Source organism: Aythya marila (assembly GCF_965140915.1).
Source record: "Aythya marila genome assembly, chromosome: 3".
Classification (NCBI taxonomy): Eukaryota; Metazoa; Chordata; class Aves; order Anseriformes; family Anatidae; genus Aythya; species Aythya marila.
The window spans coordinates 1,648,549-1,670,715 of NC_139044.1; the positions used below are offsets into that span (position 1 = coordinate 1,648,549).

At 36.4% G+C, this 22,167-nt stretch overlaps 1 protein-coding gene across 4 annotated transcripts in view; it reads right to left on the reverse strand.

Annotated features, from left to right (window-relative positions):
* TASP1 (taspase 1) overlaps positions 1 to 22,167 on the reverse strand; it is an 84,182-nt gene that overhangs the window by 7,820 nt on the left and 54,195 nt on the right. For 3 of the 4 annotated variants that reach the window (XM_082756861.1, XM_082756859.1, XM_082756860.1), the window contains exons 11-13: positions 18,364 to 18,474; positions 7,691 to 7,801; positions 4,474 to 4,547 (exon numbers count right to left, since the gene is read on the reverse strand). In XM_082756861.1, the coding sequence (XP_082612987.1) occupies positions 4,474 to 4,547; positions 7,691 to 7,801; positions 18,364 to 18,474 (296 nt within the window). The remainder of the gene's footprint in view (positions 1 to 4,473; positions 4,548 to 7,690; positions 7,802 to 18,363; positions 18,475 to 22,167) is intronic. The other variant, XR_014317183.1, reaches the window with a different exon arrangement.

Below are 22,167 nucleotides of genomic sequence, written 5' to 3' on the forward strand. Positions count from 1 at the left end.
AAGTAATTTTTGCTAAATTTTAGTGTTAGCAAAGTCATATAAATCTGATTATAATGCTTAATCTCAACAAGAAGATTGAATTGGAAACGGTCTCCCCATCCACTATGTTTCTTCATACTGGAACATGAAATTAGCTGTCAAAGATAAAGTTTCTGTTTGCATATTACAACCACATTTGGTGTAGACTTCAGTTGCTGCTAATGTGTGTTTCCAAACACAGCAACACACAACACTCTCCTCTACAGTTCCCCCCATCTTGCAAAGCAACTTGAATTTGGTTCATTAGAAAATGGAAAGAATGGCATACATAGTTTTGCAACATTAAAACCTGCTACAACATACAGCTTACTAATTCATGAACTGAATATGTGCCAAAGAAAGATTTAAACTGGCAACTGAATCTGGACTACATTCAATATTACAGCTAGGTTTTTAGAAACTAGTCGTCTAGCTCATCTAGCTATTAGAAATACTGAAATGTAAAAAGTTGAACTACAACAATATCTCAAAAGCATTGCAGTATTTGCAATAATTGCAGAAGTAAGTGACAATTATACATAGATCACATATTAGCTCATCATATCCCTACTAAGAACCATACTGGGCTGACAAATTATTTCAAATCCTTATGGATAACATAGCACCAGAACTGCATATTGTTGGTATTGAGATTGGAATTTTCACTTGAAAGAAAGCGCCTGGTCTCGAAACACTACTGAAAACACAGTGAGGAAGTCCCTATTTTCAAGCAAAAATATCATCCACCACCAACTGCTCTAAATCACTAAGATAATACAAGAAATTTGGGGTATCCAGGAAAAAAAGAAGTCCTGGGGCACATGCCACCCACTTCTACTTTGTGGGCACAAAATGCTGTGGGCCCCATGTGTGCAAATACACTGCAGACCCTGCCAGGGCTACAAGGGCTCCTGTTTGATTATGCAAAAATATACGGTGTTATATCAAAGAAATACTGCCTGCCCATAACCAGAATCTTCAAGAGATGCAGTTTATATGTGTGCTTATGTTACTGGCAAATGTTGTATTGTCACTTGAGACTGAAGAACTTATCCTTTGCAGCATTCTAGGATCAAAGCAGACAAAGAATAAGATACAAAGACTGCAGCAGCTCAGAGGAGTCAAGTAATTTGTAATTATCCACAAACCTCCTTTCCTTCCTGTTCTCCATTTACATCTCAAATGCAGTGGCAACTGCTAAAATAGAATATATCCATCACTGAAGCTCATTGAAGCTGAGAGTCCCTGCCTAAGTTGTAGCAATAGGTGGTATAGGTTAGTTCCAAGAAGTATACTTTAAAAAGTCAAAGTTTGTTTCTTTCCACATCCAGTGTATGACAAACAATGGGGCTGAATGATTATGAAGCTGCTAGTGCTGAGAGGGATGACAAAACAGAGTACAATGTTGAACCAGCAAGCATGTGCTTTGATGAGCTACTTGCGGCAGTGCTGTAAGGGTTCCAGGGACCAGAAGGAGGTCAGATGCAGCTACTCTGCAGGTAGCAAAGATGACATTACTGCCACTGTCAGTGCTGGAGGAGCTGAAATACTTTCACTCTGAGGGAGAGCTAAAGTCAAGTAACAGAGGACACAACCAGAGATGAGTGCATCAGCAGTCAGGTGTGAACTTAGCTCATCTGGCAAGCCTTCACACTATTGTTAAATTTCAACCAAATTTTAAACCAGCGTTTCAACAGGAAGCAATGACTTCTCCAGAAAACTGGTTTCCAACAAAAAGGACCGGACGCCTTTCCGCAAAGCACGCTTTAAATCGAACAAGTATTAGTCAGTGCAAAACTGTTCTCCAGATCTTGCAGGCTCAGCCACTTCATGCATTCAGGCTGGCACGTGAGCATACAAGCAGTCTTGTTTGGAGGTGAGCGGCTGGCTGCAGAGCCCAGCCGTTCCTAAATCGGAAGGAAATAAACTCCTGTTGCAAGGCTGCCTCCAGATCAGTACTTGGAGAGCTCACAGCGCTAAAAGCCAGAGGCACCAGCAGGTCAGGACGTACAAAACATTTCAAGCCTCTGATCCCGCTTTCCTGCCTCACTTTTCTTTTAGGGACTTGTTGATAGTTAAATGGTTGAGTATGTTTCTGCCTCTCAAGTGTACCAGTTTCTGTAGGTGAGCTGGTATCCAGCTGGTCAGAGTGCAGTGTCTTGCCTTGTAAGAAAGACCTCTGCTACCTCTTAGCATCAAATTCACAATGACCATTTTCTAGATACTATTATGAAACACATTAGCCTCCAATGCACAAAGAAACACACCAAGACTATACAGCAGGACCTTTTTTTTCTTAAGTACATACCCAGTTATATAATTATGATTCTAATAGTAGTCTAATTCATAACATTAGGCACTTAAAAACCTTCTCACTTTCTAAAAGCCTTGCTGTGACAATATCTGCTTTCATGTTCATTAAATTGAAACAGCCCAAAATCAGCCACCGTGACAATCCCTTGGTTTAAGAATAAAACTTGAGTCCTAAACTGATGAAAGAAACAAGAACTGAAGCTCTTTCCCCCCCTAGATAAACAGGAAAGCAACATGCTTCCCTACAAGCTGCAGCCTGATGATTTTGTTATGGTACTCATAAACAAGTGATATTTTATACTTTTATGAATTCTTCTACCCTTATTTTTTTCATGGCAAGCACTCAAAATTAACTGTTCCAAAACAGTTATTCTATTAAAGAAAATAAAAAAGATTTATTTTTTTTTAACTTACAATACATTGTGTTCTATTTCAAGCCCAGTTTTCCATCTATAACTTAGCCCTAGTTGTAGCAGAATAAAATTCCAGCTTTTATGACAGAAGACTCTTTTTGATCAATAGAAGTCAGCAGCAAAAGCATTTGTGGTTTTTCTCTGGAAAGCATTTGTGGCCACAGACTCAAAGGAGGAAGAAAGGGAGGGGGATTAACTCTTCAATGAAGGTCAAAAACATAATTTAAAAGTGAACCAAGAGGAGCAGCTGTGTCTGTCAGCGCAATCAAGATTACCAGCTGGAGAATTTACCAGCAGTATGAAAACAATGCACACCAGATGTCAAATGTTGCAACTGTGAGTAGGAAAACATCTCTGGGCATGGCACTGTCATGCTAGTACTCATTACCAGACAGATTTCATATTCAGCATTTATTCATTAATTAGACAGACACTACCAGGAACAAACAGAGTATTTCCTTGGACACAGCTTTGGAGCGTTATAATGTAAGCAAGAAGCAGGTGTGCACACTGTAATAATTTAATACTGTGCATTCTAGAAATCCTCCTTCCTTCACTGTGAACTCCATACCGTGACTTCTGCATTAACCGATGAATACTAGCACATCCACAGCTGAGCTTGAATGAGCTTTACTTAGTTCAGTCTGAGCTTTTAGTTTGAGTTTAGATTCTTTTCCAAGAAAATCTAAAATATATATTAAGAAAACAAGTAAAAACATGTCCTGTTCCATACGCAGCTGGAAGGAACTTGACATATGCTGTGAAAGAGAGTACTTTAACACCTCTACCAGCATTACCTTCACCAGCTTTTTATCTCCTTCTCCTTCTAGGGCATTTTTGTATTTTTTTTTCTATACATTTTTCTCCTCAAAGTAACACATCTGTTCCCAATGCTACAACCAGCATGTTACACCACTTTTGGTGTGTAAAATTATCTGATGTCAATTTCCTTCTTTTGTATTTCTTTTTTATATTTCTCTCACAAATGAAATACAGCTTCCTTCCCCTGCCCGCCTCCCCATCCCCCCCCCAAAAAAAAAAGACAGAGAAAGATTTTGTTTTTATAGTCCTCTCCCTCCATCACAGTAGCTGCCTTCTCCCTTCAGTACTGTATTTGCCTAAGCATAGGTGGCTCTCATCCTTCTTGGTTAACCTCTACTATTTGACATTAAAGACTTTCCTAGTTCCCATTGCTAAACTCAGTTTTAATATATTATTTCTCTCATTCAAAAAAAAAAAAAAAAGTAAATAGTCCCCAAGAAACTGAAAACACGGATGTTAACATCCAGATTGTATATAACAGAGGCTGTTCTAGGAACTAGCTCCAAGTTTGTTTTATATCCTCTCCCTTCTTCTTTGATGATGTTGCAATTCTGTTATCTGAAGGAAGAAACACCCACAGAAAAACAGTGTACCGCCCTAGATAAGGAGTGTAACTGAATGAAGCTGGATAAAATTATTCAAATACAATTACCGACAGCAGAAGGAATGACAATATGTTTGTGACACCTTTTCCTGACATAATACATATGTTAGCATAGGTTTCTTAACTGCTGCAATTAAGGAAGGGGAATCAGAAAGGCCCAATCAATAAATACATTTAATTTCTTCTGCACCTGTTACTTTTTCCCTTCTCTTCAAGATAGAATTTTTATGTATTTTGTTATTTAAATTCTCCTTAACTTCTGCACCCATTCTACTGTATTACAACCTATTCCTCATGGCTTACCTTAGCTTTGCCATCCTGTGCAGACATATATCCTACACACATGCTCTCTGTTGTATGGCTCCACAGAAATTCCACTATAAAGGAAAATGCAAGAAGTCATAAAAATGCATTTTTTTAAAAAATATAAGATGTAATTTAACAAGACTGGAATCTTGAGAAAAAAAAAATTAGCTTAAAATAAAGACAGAGAAAGGAGAAAGAAATGAACAGGGTCTTACAAAACTCAAAGAATAAAAACTACTTACCAGAATAATTTAATCTCAAAAGAAAAGAAACAGCTACCAACCAAACAAGATTTTCCTGTAGTCACACACTGCAGAACTAATACCCAGGATGAGAAAGTTACTTCAACAATAAGAAGCCTCCAAGATGAGAAATATAAAAGTTGTGAATGAAGTTAAAAGATACGATTAACTTCTAAAGCAGAGGCTGGTTCCACCCATAAAGTAGAAAGAGATATAAATTGCATTTGCTTGCCTTGAACTCAGACACAAACCCTCTACAACAGTGTAAGCTCAGATGGTGTACAAGGATTCTGTAGAATTGTAAGACTATCCAAAAATAACCTGTATCAAGCATTTTTTCACAGAAATTAGCATAAATACATGCAAACACCAAGGGGTAAACAGAGATTTGTGGTAAAGTGGATACAGGAAAGCATGCAGAATTAGTAAACTCTGCAAGACAGAACTGAAGACATACAAAGATGCCTGGTGAAAGAGAAATAATCCTGCAGAAGCAGGAGGAGAGACGTTGGATGGAACCAGAATAATCCTGCACAATAAGCAAGAAAGATGCCTGGCAAACTCAGAGCAAGACCTGATCCTGAAAGTATACTGAATGATATCAAGAGCAGATACTATCACCCCTTCGCTTTGGGGAGAGAGTAAGGAGCATGAAACACCAAAGGTAAGAGAAGAAAGAAGAGAAGAAATCAGCCTGTTTTGTTCTTGGCCTCCACATCAATGCACTTTCAAATCTGATCACCGTGACCTCCAGCACCAGCTATATACAGCATCAGCTCCGTGGTACCATGTACTCACAGCTAATGTAGAATACAAACGTTACAAACAGTTCTGCGTTTGTAGCAATAGTGATTTAGAAAACTAAACTCTGGTAACGTGTACCCTTATAGCATGTTAATCAAGCAATGTGTTGTTCTGAAATTTAAAAGTGGTCTGATTTATCAGTCTTAAACAGCCCTGTGCAGTGATCTTTAATTCCCTGATGCATACATGCACTCCTACAAAGTTCAGACAAAGAACACATTATTCGTATTAGTTCTCATCTAATGGAGTTCTATAAATTACCACCAAGTATTTTTCTTGCTTTATTCACAGACATTTTTCTTTCCTGTCATGAAGTCCATAATTTGGATGAGGGAAAGAGTTGTTCATCAGAATTTAGGGTATATACTGTAAGGAGTTAAAAATTGCACTGAAGTAAAAATTTTTCTCTTGGATTACAAGAGTAGTCTTACAAGAATTAAATATGATACCCTGAAAAGCTTTTTTCACGTATTTTATTACTGAAAGACTTTCACATACTGTAAAAAGCATGATTAAATGATTTTTAAAGCTTCTTCGTTGCTATTCCTCACGGTCCTTTAATATGATTGACGAAGGTCATAGCATGCCAAGCATGCTTATCCTTTGAACCATTTTTCCTTGCATAGCAATTAACCCTCAGCAGAAGATCAAAGTTTGGACAATCCCAGCAGACTGGAAGATTCTGACAGATGTGCAGATATCACCATAAAAGAAAAATGAACTTTGTTTAGGTATGTGATTCGCTCCCCTGTAGTAGATTTGTGACTGATATTGCCAAAGGCTAGTCAAAAACTTGCAGTGACACATATTCAGTGCAATGTAACTGCGTTTGATGACGCCTACCCCTCCCTAACACCCTAATGGTTCAACAGCTGATAAAAGCATTTTTTTTCAGACAAAATTTATTTTATCTTTTAATTTTGAGAAGTTGAGTAACAGTTCAGGTCAAATACCCTCAAAATACTTCTTTGCCTTTGATAACTCTAGGCATTTTTTTTTTTTTTTAAGTTAAGAATTTTTTTCCTTCTACATTGTCCACCAAAAATACCATATACTAGCATGCAATGTGATTATTGCTAACTAATAAAAGTAACGGAACTACAATAAAAATCCTAAATTACATACTTGCTCTGAGGACATTTCCAACATTTTCAACTATTTAATAAATCACTTTCTTGCAAATGGTTTCAATAGTTTCAAAAACATAAAAAGATCATCCCTGTAACAGAGACAAACGATTTTTTTATTCTATACACCAAACTGTTCAGTATCACACAACTTATCTTCAGTCCAAACAACACATATGCTACACATACTCAATTACAGATTAACTCAGCATATATTATAAGGCAGAAAATTTCTGCACTAAAGAAAAAACATGTTTAGAATAAGCCGTGCTGCAAGAATCTTATTTCAGTGGAAAGAAAAAGAACAATCAAGTCTTTATTTACAATCATGGGGAATTTTCTTTGTAAATTTTTGAGGAAAATCTTCTTTAATAGGAACATGTTTTCTTACATGTAAGTCAAATATTAAATAAATAGAAAACATTACTCTCATTTCCATACATAAGAAATTCATGGCTAAGCTGATCTTATTTGTTCTTGTTTAATTAAACTTGTATTTTCATTTTCTTAACTCCTTTTTAGTGGTAGAATTTATGTGCTGGGATACTTTCCACTAGATCAATAATGTCACAATTATTCCATTCTTAAATTTTAAAATTGTAAATCAAACTTACAACATTCTTTCTATTTTTAGCAACTCCATGTCCTGCTTCAGGAGTCAGCATGAGACCATCTTGGCTTTCAAATAGTTGAAATACAATAGTAGGATAATTGTTAAATGCTATTTAATAGTCTTCTTCAAAAAGACACGCGATTCAAGTAATAACTCCAAAAATATAACATTAAAAAGCTATTTTCTGGGGAGCGATACAATCAGGCTCAAGTTGAGTGACAAAGTAGTACTCAGTATCTCGTGTACACAAAGTCTTGTAACGCAAACCAGCAAGGCATAATACACGAATAACGTTGAATTAACGCACGCATTACCTTGTGTAACTGTATTAACTTGTGGCTTTTAAACTATGGCAAACAGTAATTTTTATTTCAGCTATTACCTTGAGTTAGCACCAACCTAAAGTAAAAATGAGTAAAACTTCTTACCTAGTAAAGTTGGCTTTTCCTGTGACGATTCAGTCTCTGCTGAACACCTGCAAGACCGAAGAACTATCACACCTCCAAGTACACCATCTTCATTGGCTAGAAAAGGTGAGCCTGGGCAAAATTGTTGTGGAGAATTATTTGCAGTAGGATTAGTTTCTTGGATATTTTGTTATTTGACGTTCCTCTTTAATTTTATCAGTAAGGGTTGAAAACACTGTCAGGTCATCCAGTGCTTTTACAAAAGCAGCAGTTTAATTTTTCTAGCATTTCTAATGAGTAGCTTTCTAAAAAGATTTGATGGTTCATGAAAGCTTGGTCTTGTACTGGATTAATGGCAAAGATAACACTGAAAATTCCCATGGCGGTTTTAAAATGGAAGCTTGAAAATTCATTATTCAAACCAGAACGGAAAACACCAGACTCAAGCAAGAGAAAAGTACTTAAAGCACAAGTAGTGATTAACTATGCTCACCACTTCCCAAGCACTTTACACCCTTTCTTATCTTTGGAAGGAAATAACCCAAAACTCTGAATTAGAAAAACTTTCTATGCCACTACCTTCTTGTGCTTCTGCTACTTTTTTTTTTTTTTTTTTTTTTTTTTACCTATAAGCAATAGATATCTAAACATCTCAAAGTTGAAATTTAGAACACAGTGTGATTTTAGCATGAGTCACAAGTTTTCATTACATTAATAGCAGATCAAATACTATTCACAGAAGAGGAGACAGCAAAAGATGGTCAGCCTAAGTCATGGAACACTCCAACTTCAGACTGCTCTATAAGACCTAGTAAGCCTCCCTGAAGCCCCCTGCCAAAACTGACATTAGATAAACTGCATGAACATTGTTCTTCAGGCAAATCAATATAATATGGATCACAATTTTTCACTGTATTTTGCCGTTGCACAGACAGCTGAAGAGCAAAGAAACTATTTTTTTGCGTAGAAAAAATAGTGATTCAACAGTCTGAGATACACTTAGCAGAACTAGAAATTAAGCTCAGCTGTTGAGCTTTTGAAACCTATTAATTTTGATGAATATCTCCGAAACTTGTTTAATTTCTCTATTCCTATTCTCTTTATCCTCTTTAGTTTTTAATTCTCAGTGGCATTATTCATTAATGATCTTTAGAAATGTATTTGTGACAGCAAATTGTAGGCTTTTAAGGTGTCGCTGTCAAAACCACAGACGCTCCCCGAGGTCCTCACCCGTAGCAGGCAAAGACACAAACAAGGTTTCACGTCTCAAAAGTTATGTCTGGGAAGTTGACTGCTTGTCAACGACCAGAAGTCCTTCTCTCGGATTCTAGTGAACGTACAGACACTACGATTCGTTTGTTACATGCTTTGTGTGTCTTCAGTATCACTCCAGATTCAAACTACGATTCTCAAAAACAGTTACTAGCACTTTGAATTTTGCTTTATATATTCAAACTTCTGTTTTTTTAAATAACTTGTGGAGAAGTAAACAGTGATTCCAAGAAAATGAATCATGGCACAATATACCAGTAATCAAAAAGGCAAAAAAGAACTACACTGAATAAATAAAAATTGGAAATTACATTTGAGTACAAAACCATTTGTTCTTGGAGCAAAGAAGATATAATAAAGAAAAATTGAGTGTCAAGATAAAAAAAAAAAAAATCATGTCTCAATATTTAGTTCCCTCTGTAGTGTAATTAATATAAAGATGGCCACATAAGTAAAAAGTCAAGCAAATCTGGGTCACTTTTAGAATGTATTCATTCTTCCCAATTTAAAGCACTTTGTAGAAAGACATGATCAAGCTGCTATAGATGGTCTTTCTTGCTGTTTTACAGATATTAGCAGAAAAGCCAAAAAATCTCCTACTTTTTAAAGTGGCTTTTCTATTGTTAATTTAAGACATATGCTAGAAAAAAAAACTTCTATCAGAAGCTGGAAAACTTTTAAAGTTAGCTGAATCAAGTCTAAGTATTCTTTTTTTGGTTATTAATTTGAAATGAGATTCCTATAGTTTTAAATGTGAAAAGAATGGCATGATTTACATACAATTTAAAATGCCTTGAGCCATAAAATTAACCAAGTTCTTGCACTTAAGCCCAAGTAGACCATAGTCACACATTTGTAATAAATTGCAATTTAAACTTGAATATACAATTGCAACAAGCATTTCATATATTTCTTTTCAATTATTTTCTTTTACATGAATTAGTATACTACAGCTAATGTACAGACACTGTAAAAGGCTTTGCTGGCCACAAGAACTTCAGAGCAAATCTACTCATCAGCCCCCTTCAATTTGCCCACAGCTATTCCTATGATTCAAATTACTCCATTAATGCAAATTGTCAAAAACAATAAGAACCAACTTCAAGCTTTTCTGTAGGGAAAACTTTAAGTCTTACCACATTCCTTCTCAAGAGGAGAAGCCTTATTCGGAAGTGATACAAGATGGTCATTACAACAGATGTCCAAATTGCAGGAAGATAACAAAAGTACCATGCTTAATAAACAGGTACGTCTAATCTGACCCAACACTATGAGAGATGCTGTCAATGAAGTGCCACTCGCTTTGCACAAGAATTATTGCTATGTGCTATGGCATTGCTCATCAACTGCAGCCACATCGCTGTGAAGCAGGAATGCAGCCAATCATACTATAATAGATAATAAAACAGGAAAACACGGTTGACTAAAATACAAACACAAGACTTAAGAAGTTGTGAAGAGTTTTACCACCCAAATCAAAATCTTTTATTCTACAATTTCCAAGACATCAAATGTATTTTATATTTTACATACTTTCATTGCATTAACCAAATGCTGGTTAACTATGTGTTTTGATTTCTTCAAGTAAATGAAGCAAATAAGCAATTTTCTTCATAGGAGACGTGTCCTTTAATCTTTACTTCAGAAAACTGTCTACTTCGAATACAATGTCCTAACCTGAACTTGGGTTGCAGACCTAAACTTATACTCAATTGCTTAAGTTATTTAGGCTATAAGGCACGCTATGGTCAAAGTCATTGCAACTAGAAGGTTTTTTGTTTGTTTGTTTGTTTGTTTGTTTTGTGTTCCCTAAGCTGTGTTAATTTATTTTCTTCAGTGGAGTACAGAATGAGAAAAGTACTCAAAGCATGTGTTTTATGATTTTTTTTTAAAACAGGATTTAAAAATAATTTGGAACTGGAGCTTTAAGCACACAAGACAAATTTGTAGGCCTACAATAGAGAAATATTGAATAGAGAAATGCTCTACCTATACTTGCAGAACTACAGTCATGAAAATCCCAGCTCTGCAAGTGCATATCTCCTTTTTTACTTTATATATTCTCCCTATCGTACTGCCTTAAATATATAAACAAGTGTTTCTGCAAACCAACTTCCATCCTTCAGTGACTATCTACCATGGAAGCTTCATTACCAGTTCACAAGATTCAAAAGCTATGAATTCCATGCTAAACACTCGACATTTATAAAATTAAATGTATTAATTTAGCATTTTCTGAAGCAAACTGCCACTCTATTGTCATTTCAAATATTTTTTAAAAAAAGAATTAATTCAATAGCTGTGTGTGAGATAAAAGTGTGATCAAGTACAGTTTTAACTTTAGTTCTCATAAAAACACATCAGATGAGCAGGAAGGTGGCTTGTATAAGAATAGCAAAATTGGAGCAAAGACAGAAGTTGGCTACTGCAGTGAACAGCATGCCAAGAGACCAGGCCTTCCTGCACTAACTTGGTAAGGAGTAAACAAAACCGTGGTACTGGGTTGGTACAGAGATGAGTAAAAGTCACTGGCTTAGAGTGACCGGTCATCAGCAATTTGAACACAGTATTAAAACAGGGAATGTTTTAAAAGTTTGTGCTGTGCAAAGCAAAGAAGATGGGAAGCGTTATCTTCTTCCCACAGATGGAGGCACACCATTACTTCTCCAGCAGTGCACAAAATCTAAGACAACCCCAGAACCTATAGGCTATCCTCATTTGCAGCACGTTGACCAATATACTACTGCGCAACAATGAAAATGAGATTACATTGATTTTCTTGTTGCAACTAACCATCATACAGAGCTGTAGCAATAGAAATTGAGCCAAAACAGAGTTTCAAATCAATAAATTACTGTGATTTAGTGTTTTCAGATGAGTTACTGAAAACTTCTCTCTCCTCTCTCCTTTCTTTAAGCATAAACCAGAGCCAATTCCTATTCTTCAACACCATTTTATGATAAACTGCAGACCGAACGTTCTTTTGGAAATAAGAAAAAACATCTGAAACAAGAACACATCCCTTCTTCTCACCTCCAAACACAAATAATAAACGAAGACACAAACACATAGTCACTTGTAAAACCATCACGATGGTTCACAATCTCCCCACACACACCACTTCTGCTGGAGGTTGCTTTCCGCAGTCATCAGAAATGAATTGTGTGACTGCTCCTTCATCCATTCCAACTGATTTCATCCGCAACTTCAGCTAAACCATCTCAGTGCAAAACCAGCAACAATACAGAATGCGCCTCCAATTTACTCTACTAAGTTGTGGGGAATCAGCTTCTAAATAGTGGCCGTAAAATCAGTTGCCTATAGTAATATTACATCTTTCCACACAACAATAAATTCAGTGAGACTGTTACTCCTCCCTTAAAATCAGTCTCTAAGCCAAATTAAATGCACACCAAACAGTACGTTCTTTAAAACAGAGAATGCATTATTTTTCAATTAGAGCATTTGTTTTGAAAGGAGAATTCAAACATATTTAATATTTTTTAAAACAAAGATTTTTCTGGATGTGCACACGTTTTACTGGAGATTGCACTAAAGAGTGTACTTTAACACAGCCGTACAGGGCAAATGACTAGGTCTAATTAAGCAAGATTCTAGACAGCTGAATGATGTGCATCCATTAATGAGTTTCTGAATACACTGGCACAAAAATAGCATTGTACTTTATTTGTAAATAGAAAACTAGTATTATATTTTATTTCTAAATAGAACCCATGCAATGTACACATAAAGCGATTTGATTATTCTCAAAAATACTATGACTTCAAACATTAGGAACATATTTCATTAATTCAGTTCTAAAAATCACTCTGTTAAAAGCCAAGCCATTGAGAAAAAGAAAGAATAGTGCAGACATAAAAACAACACTATAGGTAACGGTATTTTTCATATACATTGTATTAAATTATATTTAAATAAAAAGAGAAAATTTGCAAATAAAGAACTTCAATACATATTAAAGCCATAAAGGTTTCGTATTAGAAGAAAAAAGTAATCTGGCTCCCAGGCTTCTACATCATTTTGCTCTCTCTGTACTCTTAAAAGAGTGATAGATCTTGCTATAAAACTAAAAATTCTGTAAAAAATAAAATAAAACATGCCCACTAGTCAATTCTTGTTTTTTTATTGCAATCAAGTGTAATTGCTGTCTTTGATCTAATAGCTTGCTAATGACAAAGCTATAAAAACCCAGGGCTTTTAACAATACCAGTTTAAGTCTCATGAAACTCATTGTTCCTTCCCATTTACACTGACATAACATGGAAGAATTTGGTAAGAAAAATCCCAAGCAAAACTGGAAGTACAGTGTCAACTAATAATGTTAGCGCTGACTTGCCACACCAGAGGGAAGGTGTAGAAAACCAAACAAAGAACATCACTCGATATTTTGGGTTTAAATCTCACCTCCCCCGATCACAAGATTGTCTTACAAAACGTGTTTCCCTCTTTCAAAGCTCAACTAGTCTGTTCATGCTATTTAACACATGGAAAGCATTACCAAGTTTTTATTTATATATTTTGTACCTTATTAATCTGCAATAACGGTCTCTTTAAAATAAGCAAACAGATCTTCACAGCAGCTCCACCATTCACTGATCCCTTCAAGTTCTGCAAGAACAACCATAGCTGAACACCGAGACCCATTTCAGCCTCCAACAGGGACAGAGCACAGAGATTTCACAAGTGTTAAATACTGGCCTCAACATTCAGCCTTGTTCTGGAGGAACTACCGCTATAAATAAAGGACATTTTTTCTTCTACGTCTCCTGTAAATTAATCTGCTCCCAAGATGAAGAGGACTTACTCCAAAGCATACGATCAATACGAGCATTTCTGATCCTGTGCTTTTTTCCCCATTTGTAGCTACTGGACAGATCCAGTCTAGCACAGATCTTCTTAACAGTAGAAGTGTTTTATTTACACTTTACCAGCTGAAGGACTAACCAGCTGTTCATCAGATGTCTGACATTCATACTCTTACACAGCAGAGAAACCATTACCAGCTTGACTGTTTACATCAGCTTTCAAAGCCTTCAGAACTTTGGTCTAAAAGCTGGCCGTGGCGCGGGGTAACAAATTAAGCGCCACAGCATCCCCCAGCTAAACACTTCTGCATCTTGTGCTATAACGTGAGTGAAACTCAGATTTTCTCAGGCCAACAGTCCATAGTTCACCTACGGCACTGCACTTTGTCAGCATTTGTACAGCACGCCTTTAAAACAAAGCTGTTCACCACTCTGCTTCTGCTATGTATCATACTAACCTTCAAGCTAACAATTTAAATAAACATTAGAGGAATACTTTAGCACTAAATGAAACCTGCTTTTAATTTCATGCACTATTATTTGTACAATGTTTAAGCACAAGCTGTTTGAAACCAGAGATTTTCATATTTTATGATAAGTAAGTTGTTTAAAACTTCTGTTTGGAATTTTTAAAGAAGCTGCAAGGAAAAAGGACCTGTACCTTCATGCTTCACAAGTAAAAGTTTTAGAAATTAAATAACTGAGGATACAACTGTCCAAAAAAATCTCAATTGATAAATTGAAATAATCTCCTTGATAAGAAGAAGTGCAACCTGGGCCTGGACAAACCCTTGTGTAACATCACTGTGTCATGTTAGTTTTTCAGGTGTTTTTTTATTGTTTGTTTTTGTACAGAGAGAGGTAGGACAGAGAGAGACCTGTCCTATTATCCCATACAAACTTCTGAAATCTCAAACTTGCAGTGGACGAAACATTTTACACGAAACTTCAGGATCACTTCATTCTCTTCTCAGCATCGTGGAGAAGGCATAATTACGCTTCCATTGCATGCTTCCTCTGCTATCAAACCCCAAGGGATACTACAAAGCTCAGAGTGATGCAGCATCTCAGTATATAGCAAAAATAACCCTGTGTAACACCAGTCACTGGCAACTGTGGCATGAGGCTTTTTTCCACCAACAAGTACAGCTCATCATGGAGAAATTTATGCTCTGTGATTCCTAACTGTCCAAACTCCTTCCCCAAGAGAGGTATTCAGCAAAAAATTTCTAAAAGATAAAGTTGCAGTGTTATTATTCTGTTAAAACCTTTTTGCAGACATTGCTCATTTATGGATGGAAGTACAGCTTAAAGATTCAAGAACAGATGAACACTTTTCTGCTAAGGAAAGAACAAATATCAGATTCCACCTATGTCTTTCAGCTCATTATTTTCTAATAGTTTATAAGAAACTTTGAAGCAGAATTCGTAACACTGCCATTGTTAAAAGCCTGGATTTCCCGCCAGTGAGATGACACAAACATTTACTCTAAGTCTACATTCCACAAACTTGGCCACATTTGAAAGGAATGATGAGTAACAAAATCCTCTGTTCTTCTGTATGGAAGGTATTTGTGTTTACAGAACACCATTCTTCGACGGCGAACCAAGCCTTTAGCATTCTTCTACAGCAGATATCAAGCCCAGTCAACTTACAGAAAGTTGAAATTCAATTTCTCCCACCTCCAGCTCAACCATCAATTGTGCATTATCCACACTTGGTTGGCTCTGAGCAAGGATGAGAGAAGCACATCTGCCATTAGTTTGTTCATCACCTGCTGTTTAAACAGCACTCACTGTTTAAGCCAGGCATTCCCTTGCTGGAACAATTCCCAGGGCTCTGTGGAGATTTGAAGAGTTCTGTAAACAGGAAGCACCAATCTGATGGCAACTGCCAAAATCAGCTGTTCCTCCCTCCAATACAAGTAACATACATTTTGACTTTTGACAAAATATTCCAGCTCTGCTTTGTTAAAGCTATTAATTTTTTTTGGCCTTGGTCCATTGTAATTCTGGCAAAAGTTTGACATGACCACAAAATAGGACTTTAAGAAAGACTATCAAGGAAAGAATCCATGCCATTAGCAAGTAGGCTATTAAGCTGTTTCAACCTATTGTTTTACAGTGGTAAGAAATCCTGCATCATACCATGCATCTTGAGATAACGAATAACACATTAACCTCTATAAAAATTTACAGAAATAAATAGAAAATACAACCACCCTATTTCGTACAAACCTAAAGTTTGACATACAGTGCATTTTTTCAGCTCTTACATTATATTAGCAAGACGTAACTTTGCATTCCATCTTCAGAACTGCCAAGTTCCTCAAAATTCCACTACTGGCTACAAACTTGGTACGATGTTACATGTAAACAACAAGATGTATCTGGACTTTGAGGTTTTCTCAGCCTCTTCATTCATAGGAGAGCTGAGGACAAACTACTTTTTACCCTTTGTAACCAAGGCACAGAAGCACTTCACTTACACAAAAAGATGGCTGCATCCCTTTTTTTTTTTCCTTTTTTTTTTTTCCCAAAAAAAAAAAGTTTCACTTTAATGCTGCCCCAAAGCACCAATGAGAAGGTAATACACATCCCTGCTGTTGGATAACAAAAACTTGCAGTGATAAGTTTCTGAAAATACAAGTAAGACCTATCACTAATTAAGGTATGAAATTACAAAAAGGAACTACAAAACTTTTTTTTCAAGTTTGCCAATAAAAGCATGAATTTGATACTGCCTTTCATACTTTTCACTTTCCCCTGTTCTGTTGTTTTTAGTCTGTTTTCCCAAGGCAGTTAGATATCACACTGTTAGCCTGGTATCTCTGTCTGTCCAGCTCCTCTTTCTCTGTAATTTATAGTCTCAGGTATAATAAAAAACTTAGCTATATTTAATATGTTTTTAAGTCCAATACAAACATTTTCAGCAAAGAAAACAATTCATATGTCACATAGTAGCCAGTTAACATTTAAAACAAAAACATCTGCTATGCAAACTGGTGGCAAAATATACCAAAACCAAAGGGAAAAAAAGAAGAGTTAAAGAAGCTGGTTGATCACATTAAAATATCGTTACCAGGACAAACAGTAAGAGAACTGCACTTTTGTTAGCAAGTACCTCAACTAAAAATTTCCTGAACTTTTTTTTTATTGTTATTATTTTATCTTTTATCAGCCAGTTTCTATGAAGTACTATTAAAGAACTATTCAGGCAGTAGCTGTTGAGTGTGTACATGCATCTGTGTGTGTTAACATGAAATCAAACAAGCATATATACTATTTATGTTTTCTTTTGGTATTCCCACAACAAACTGCACAATAATTTTAGAAAGTAGGGAGACTGAAGACCTGATTTTCCTGAAGTTAGGTCACTTCATACAGAACCTGCAGAGTGACATTACAAATTAGTGATGCTATCACATGCATGCTTCCTAAAGACTTCTTGGATAATTAAATCCCTGACTTTGTGCACTGGAATAAATAATTTAATACAAAAAGTTACATTTGTTCTGCTTCAGTTATAATCTCTTTGGGGAAAATATTAGGATTATTCTGTTCTGCATTTTTACAGCACCTAGAACTGACTGCAACACAGCAGTATATTATTAAGTGAAGTCTTCTAATATGGAGGTAGCTTCTCCTCAAAAAGTCAAATGTAATGCTGTCAGAAGCAGAATTCAATAAGGATTCCATGTTATCAACAGAAATAATGGAATTGCAATACAATTCTTACTGAGACCAGGGGCAATAGTTCCTGGGTCCCAAAGAGGTATCTGTATGTCACTCTTCGTTTTAATTAAAATACCATAAAAAAAAAAGTTTACAACACAGTGCATGAGAAGTGCTATGTTTTGCAGAAGAAATTTTCGAAGTCAAAACTGTAGATACTAAAGCTTCAAAAATTTCAAGGTGTATAAAGACAATGCAAATCAACATGTATGCCAGAATTCCCATTGAAGTCTATGCTATCTTCATAAGTTCAAGCTCATATAGATATTTTAAAGCTTCACGTTCATATTTTCGTTATAACGTGACGGAAGAAAACAAGATCTGCATTCACATATACTTAATCCTCTCATATAAAGAAAAAAATGTGTTTACCCCCCAGTAGTCTTGAATGTAGTCTACATCACTTTTTCAAGAAATCAGTTTCATAATGTAAATAGCAAACCAGAAGCTGTCTGTCCAAGAAATTAAATTAGAAAAGGCAGTGGTTTTGAGGTCTGCTATATTTAAAAGGGTTAATGAGATGAATAATTTTTATAAATGCTGCTAAACCACCAATTCTAAAGCATGCAATTGTATGCTACAGCCAATGATTCAGACAGGAAATTCTTCCTTCAAACTCCTCCGGGTATTCTATGACTCACATATCAATTGAGATATTTCCAAGGGTTTTCCTTTAGATTTTTTCCTCTGTAGTTTGATTTAACATTCTTTAGATGTAATACAACACTAAATTTGAAGCCAACTGCAACACAGGGTTTCAACAGAAATTGTAAAAATAAGCATCTTAAGTTTATTTAATAGGGTTAATTGTATTTTAAACAATGCTATGAAATGCTTAGGCAATTAGCACCAGATACTTACCAATGAACTTGTTTTGCATAGTCTCGAGGAGAGCTTGGTGGGCATCTTCCGTTTGCAAAGCACACGAACATTCTCTGGCCAGTATGGTTCGGACAAGGTGCTCTCCACAACCTAAGGAAACATAAAGATTAGGAGTAGTCAAAATATATGTAGCGCTATGAAAGTACTCTGCCATTAACACCACAGGCAAAAAAAAAAAAAAGCTGCATGTGAGAGTATCTAACATTTTTTTAATTATTATTTTTTAAAAGGATGACACTGAGTCACCAGAAAGTTCAATTATGCCAGCAGTTTCTCTCACAACCTTACTGAAATTTTAACTGCACAAAGTCATAAACCAAAGAGGGTTAAATAGAGAATAAACAGTAAGATTGCCTCTGACTTGTCATCTTTATCCAGGTCCTGCAATTCTCTCTCAATTCACCTACTAGTCATTCTCACAGGAATACTTGGATACAGCTCATTATATACAACAAATATTTTTAACAGTTTAATCTTACAAAGATGACATCTTTAAACCAAAATCATCTTTGGTGAATGCCACAGTTAATTCCTCTGCATGATGTAGTCCATCTGATTCAGCCTTTTGTCAACAAAGGAATAAGTGAGTTTACCTACAACTATGTTACTTTGACATGGTGTCTGCTTATGGGACTATGAATAAAAATTACCGTAACTGTCAAAGGCTTGTCTTTAAGAAACTAAAAAACGCCAGCCAGCAACCGTTTACTCCCTCAGTACTTTCTGTATGAAACTTGCCAACGAGGAAGATGAATTGGTCATTAGTGCTACTCTGTAGGAACGCTTTCACACCCGCTGCTTTTCTGCCATCCTCTTTTCCATTCCTGTAACGTTCTTTGGGACATAGAGCTGTGGTCAAAGAGTGCAGTACATATTTATTGGATGAAAGTATTCTTGGAGAGGAAAACACATTGGTGATACCTTCTAGATACATAAGAAAGTCATTCTGCTGCTGTGCCTCCCATTTGTTGACATTTTTTCCCTTGGTGCCAAGGAAGCAGATGAACCAGCTAGAAGAGGTCGTACCAAGCACCAGTTTAGCTCAGCAGTGTAATCCAGTGAAGAAAAAAGGAAAGCCACAACTAATTTAACAGCTGTGACACGACAATGGTTTTAATCATCCACATTTAGGTGACTGCAATTTGATCAGACCTGCAACTTCAGAGTGTACCAGGGCCTAAAACCTCATTGGACACCAGAATATATAAAGAGAAGCTGAATGAAGTCAATTCCCAAATATCCTTATATGTTTCTAGCTAATTTCTCATTAACCACAAGGTTGCAAGCACTGTGCTGGCTCCATACAACAATCAGCTATAATCCAGTTGGACTTACTAGCTTAGGTGCAGAGCTACTTAAATACACCTCTGCAGCTTCCAGAGGCAATTCAGGGCTGGAAAGCACCTAACTGCTTTCTCACAGCAGAGAGCTGGAGCTGGTAAGACATGAGGCCTAAGCTGGCTTCAGACAAAGACAGCTCAGTCTCCACGGATAACATTCCCTTTTCTGGAAGCATGAACAAGCCCAGAACAGAGGAAACTGAGTGACTCTGGATGAAGCCAGCCTAGATCTGGCACAGAGAAAGAATAACTAAATCCAACCCAAACTGGCTGCAGTGCGGCCTGCTGCGTGCCTCATCTCCATGCTTCCCAAAGCTCTGCATTGGGAGCACTGGCTGGCGTGGGCACACGGCTGCACGAACACACACAGGCAGGGCTAGCGCCATGCCTTGGAGCTGCTCGCTGACTTGCTTCTTGTTCTTGCCACCGCTTTGAGCCCCAATTACCACAGCGACCTTCTCCAAGAATCTTTCTTTCCGATTACTCCTCACACAATTATACACTTCCCCTTCATGGCAAAATGAGTTTTCAAGTACCGTTTCTCAAAAACTGCTAATATATCAGAAAACAGAACAAAAATTTACTCCTTCACCGTCATTTCCAAGATTAAAAAAAGAACAACCAACCCCCCCCTACCCCCCCCGGAGCACTAGGTAAGCATTAGAAATCTGAGAATAAGCCCAGGATCAGATGGCAGAAGAATTGTGTGTACTTGTCCCAAAATCTTACGATCTTCCATCATCAAACCTACACTTCAGTCTTCAGTTACGTGCTCCTTCAAATGGGCAGTATATCCTGATTGATACAATTCAATTAAACTGAATTGTTTGAAGTGGGGCACTCTGGCATTGCATCTACACATAACTGGCATAATGGAAAGGCCAAAAAAAAATCTTTGTATAGCAAACTGATTGAGTAAAAGCCAGGTATAAATTTAGAGGAAACTGAAAGACCTAAAATAGTACAATAACACAGCAAAGGGAGGCCGTTCTTGAGAGCACAAGAAAAAAGTGTTTTCACAGACACTGCCAAACTCTCAAGTTACTGAGAAAAGTGTCCTGGTTAGGACATTATCTTCAAGAGGATCACACAATACAGCATCCTTCAGCAGTTGCTTACAGGAAGGTCTGTCTGTTCCTTGCCTCATTACTTCCATGCTGGAAACCTTTCGACCACAATACAATTGAGAGTTATTTCATACTTATTCATTCAAGACAAAGTAATGCATAAAGAACATGCAAAAACTGCAAGATGCATTTTGCCCATAGATCACAAATTGGACCTCATTTGTTTTTAAACAACAAGAATGTAATGATTATGAAATTCAGTTGTAATGAATAGGACTAAATAAGAATATGCTACAGCAAAAACTTAGCAAGTTGACTTTTTCTTGAACAAAACCTGTTAACAACTTTAAAGATAAATTTAATACACTACATGAGGTAAGAAGCATGGGGCTTACAATTGAATCAAGCAAATGAGAAACAAAAATAAGAATGAGCCTATGCATCTCCAAGTTGTAATAAAGCCAGATGTTACTACTTCAGAATTTAAGTAATCCCTAAATTGGCATCAAAAAGACAATAGCTATTTTTTAGCATGATGTATTATCTTATTTTCCCCCAAGAGAATCACTTTATTGAAGAATTCCCATAACATTGAGTCTTCTACAAAAAAAAATAATGAAGAGACACAAAACTTAATATAGGTTAAGAACAGCTGCAGCCCACTGATGTGATCCAGGAACAACCACAAGGAAAGCAGCCTTGCAATTCTACTAACACATCACACATCTCTACATCCCCACAGACAAACTGATTTCTTTTTGTCATATTTATATCAACCTACAAGGCAGTAAACTTACAGACCGCTGCTGGCAGCTTACGTAAAAATCTTTCAGCACATCACACGCCAGCAATCTGCAGGGACAGATAACTAATGAAAACAATCCCCCCGCCACCCTTTTTTAAAAGAGAAATTTGTTCCTTCAGTTTTTCAACTAGGAACATCTATTTTTGAACAAGAAAATAACCATGCAGTGTTTCACATGCCTCGACCAGATAGAGACTGGGAAAAATTAATTATAATTATTCCAATAGAATGGTATTTCCTATTATCTCAAGTAGAATCAAATACTAGGTTGTGCACTGTCTGTGGGTTTATCACACCTGTACGTCTCCACTGTCTCAAACCTGCAAAATAGTGCTGATAATACCAGGAATAGACACAAAATAAATGCATACAGAACTACAGTAATCTAAACCTGATTTATAACATACAATATAAAGTTGTGGGTTCAAATTTATAGTTTCATTCATTTGTAAACTAACCACCAGCATTAGCCAACTTGTGAAAAAGTTTTATTACCATGAACCAAGATAGCAACAAGTCAGAGCTACCGCAACGCATTTCCAAATCACGCATGAGCTAGTGAAAACTTTGG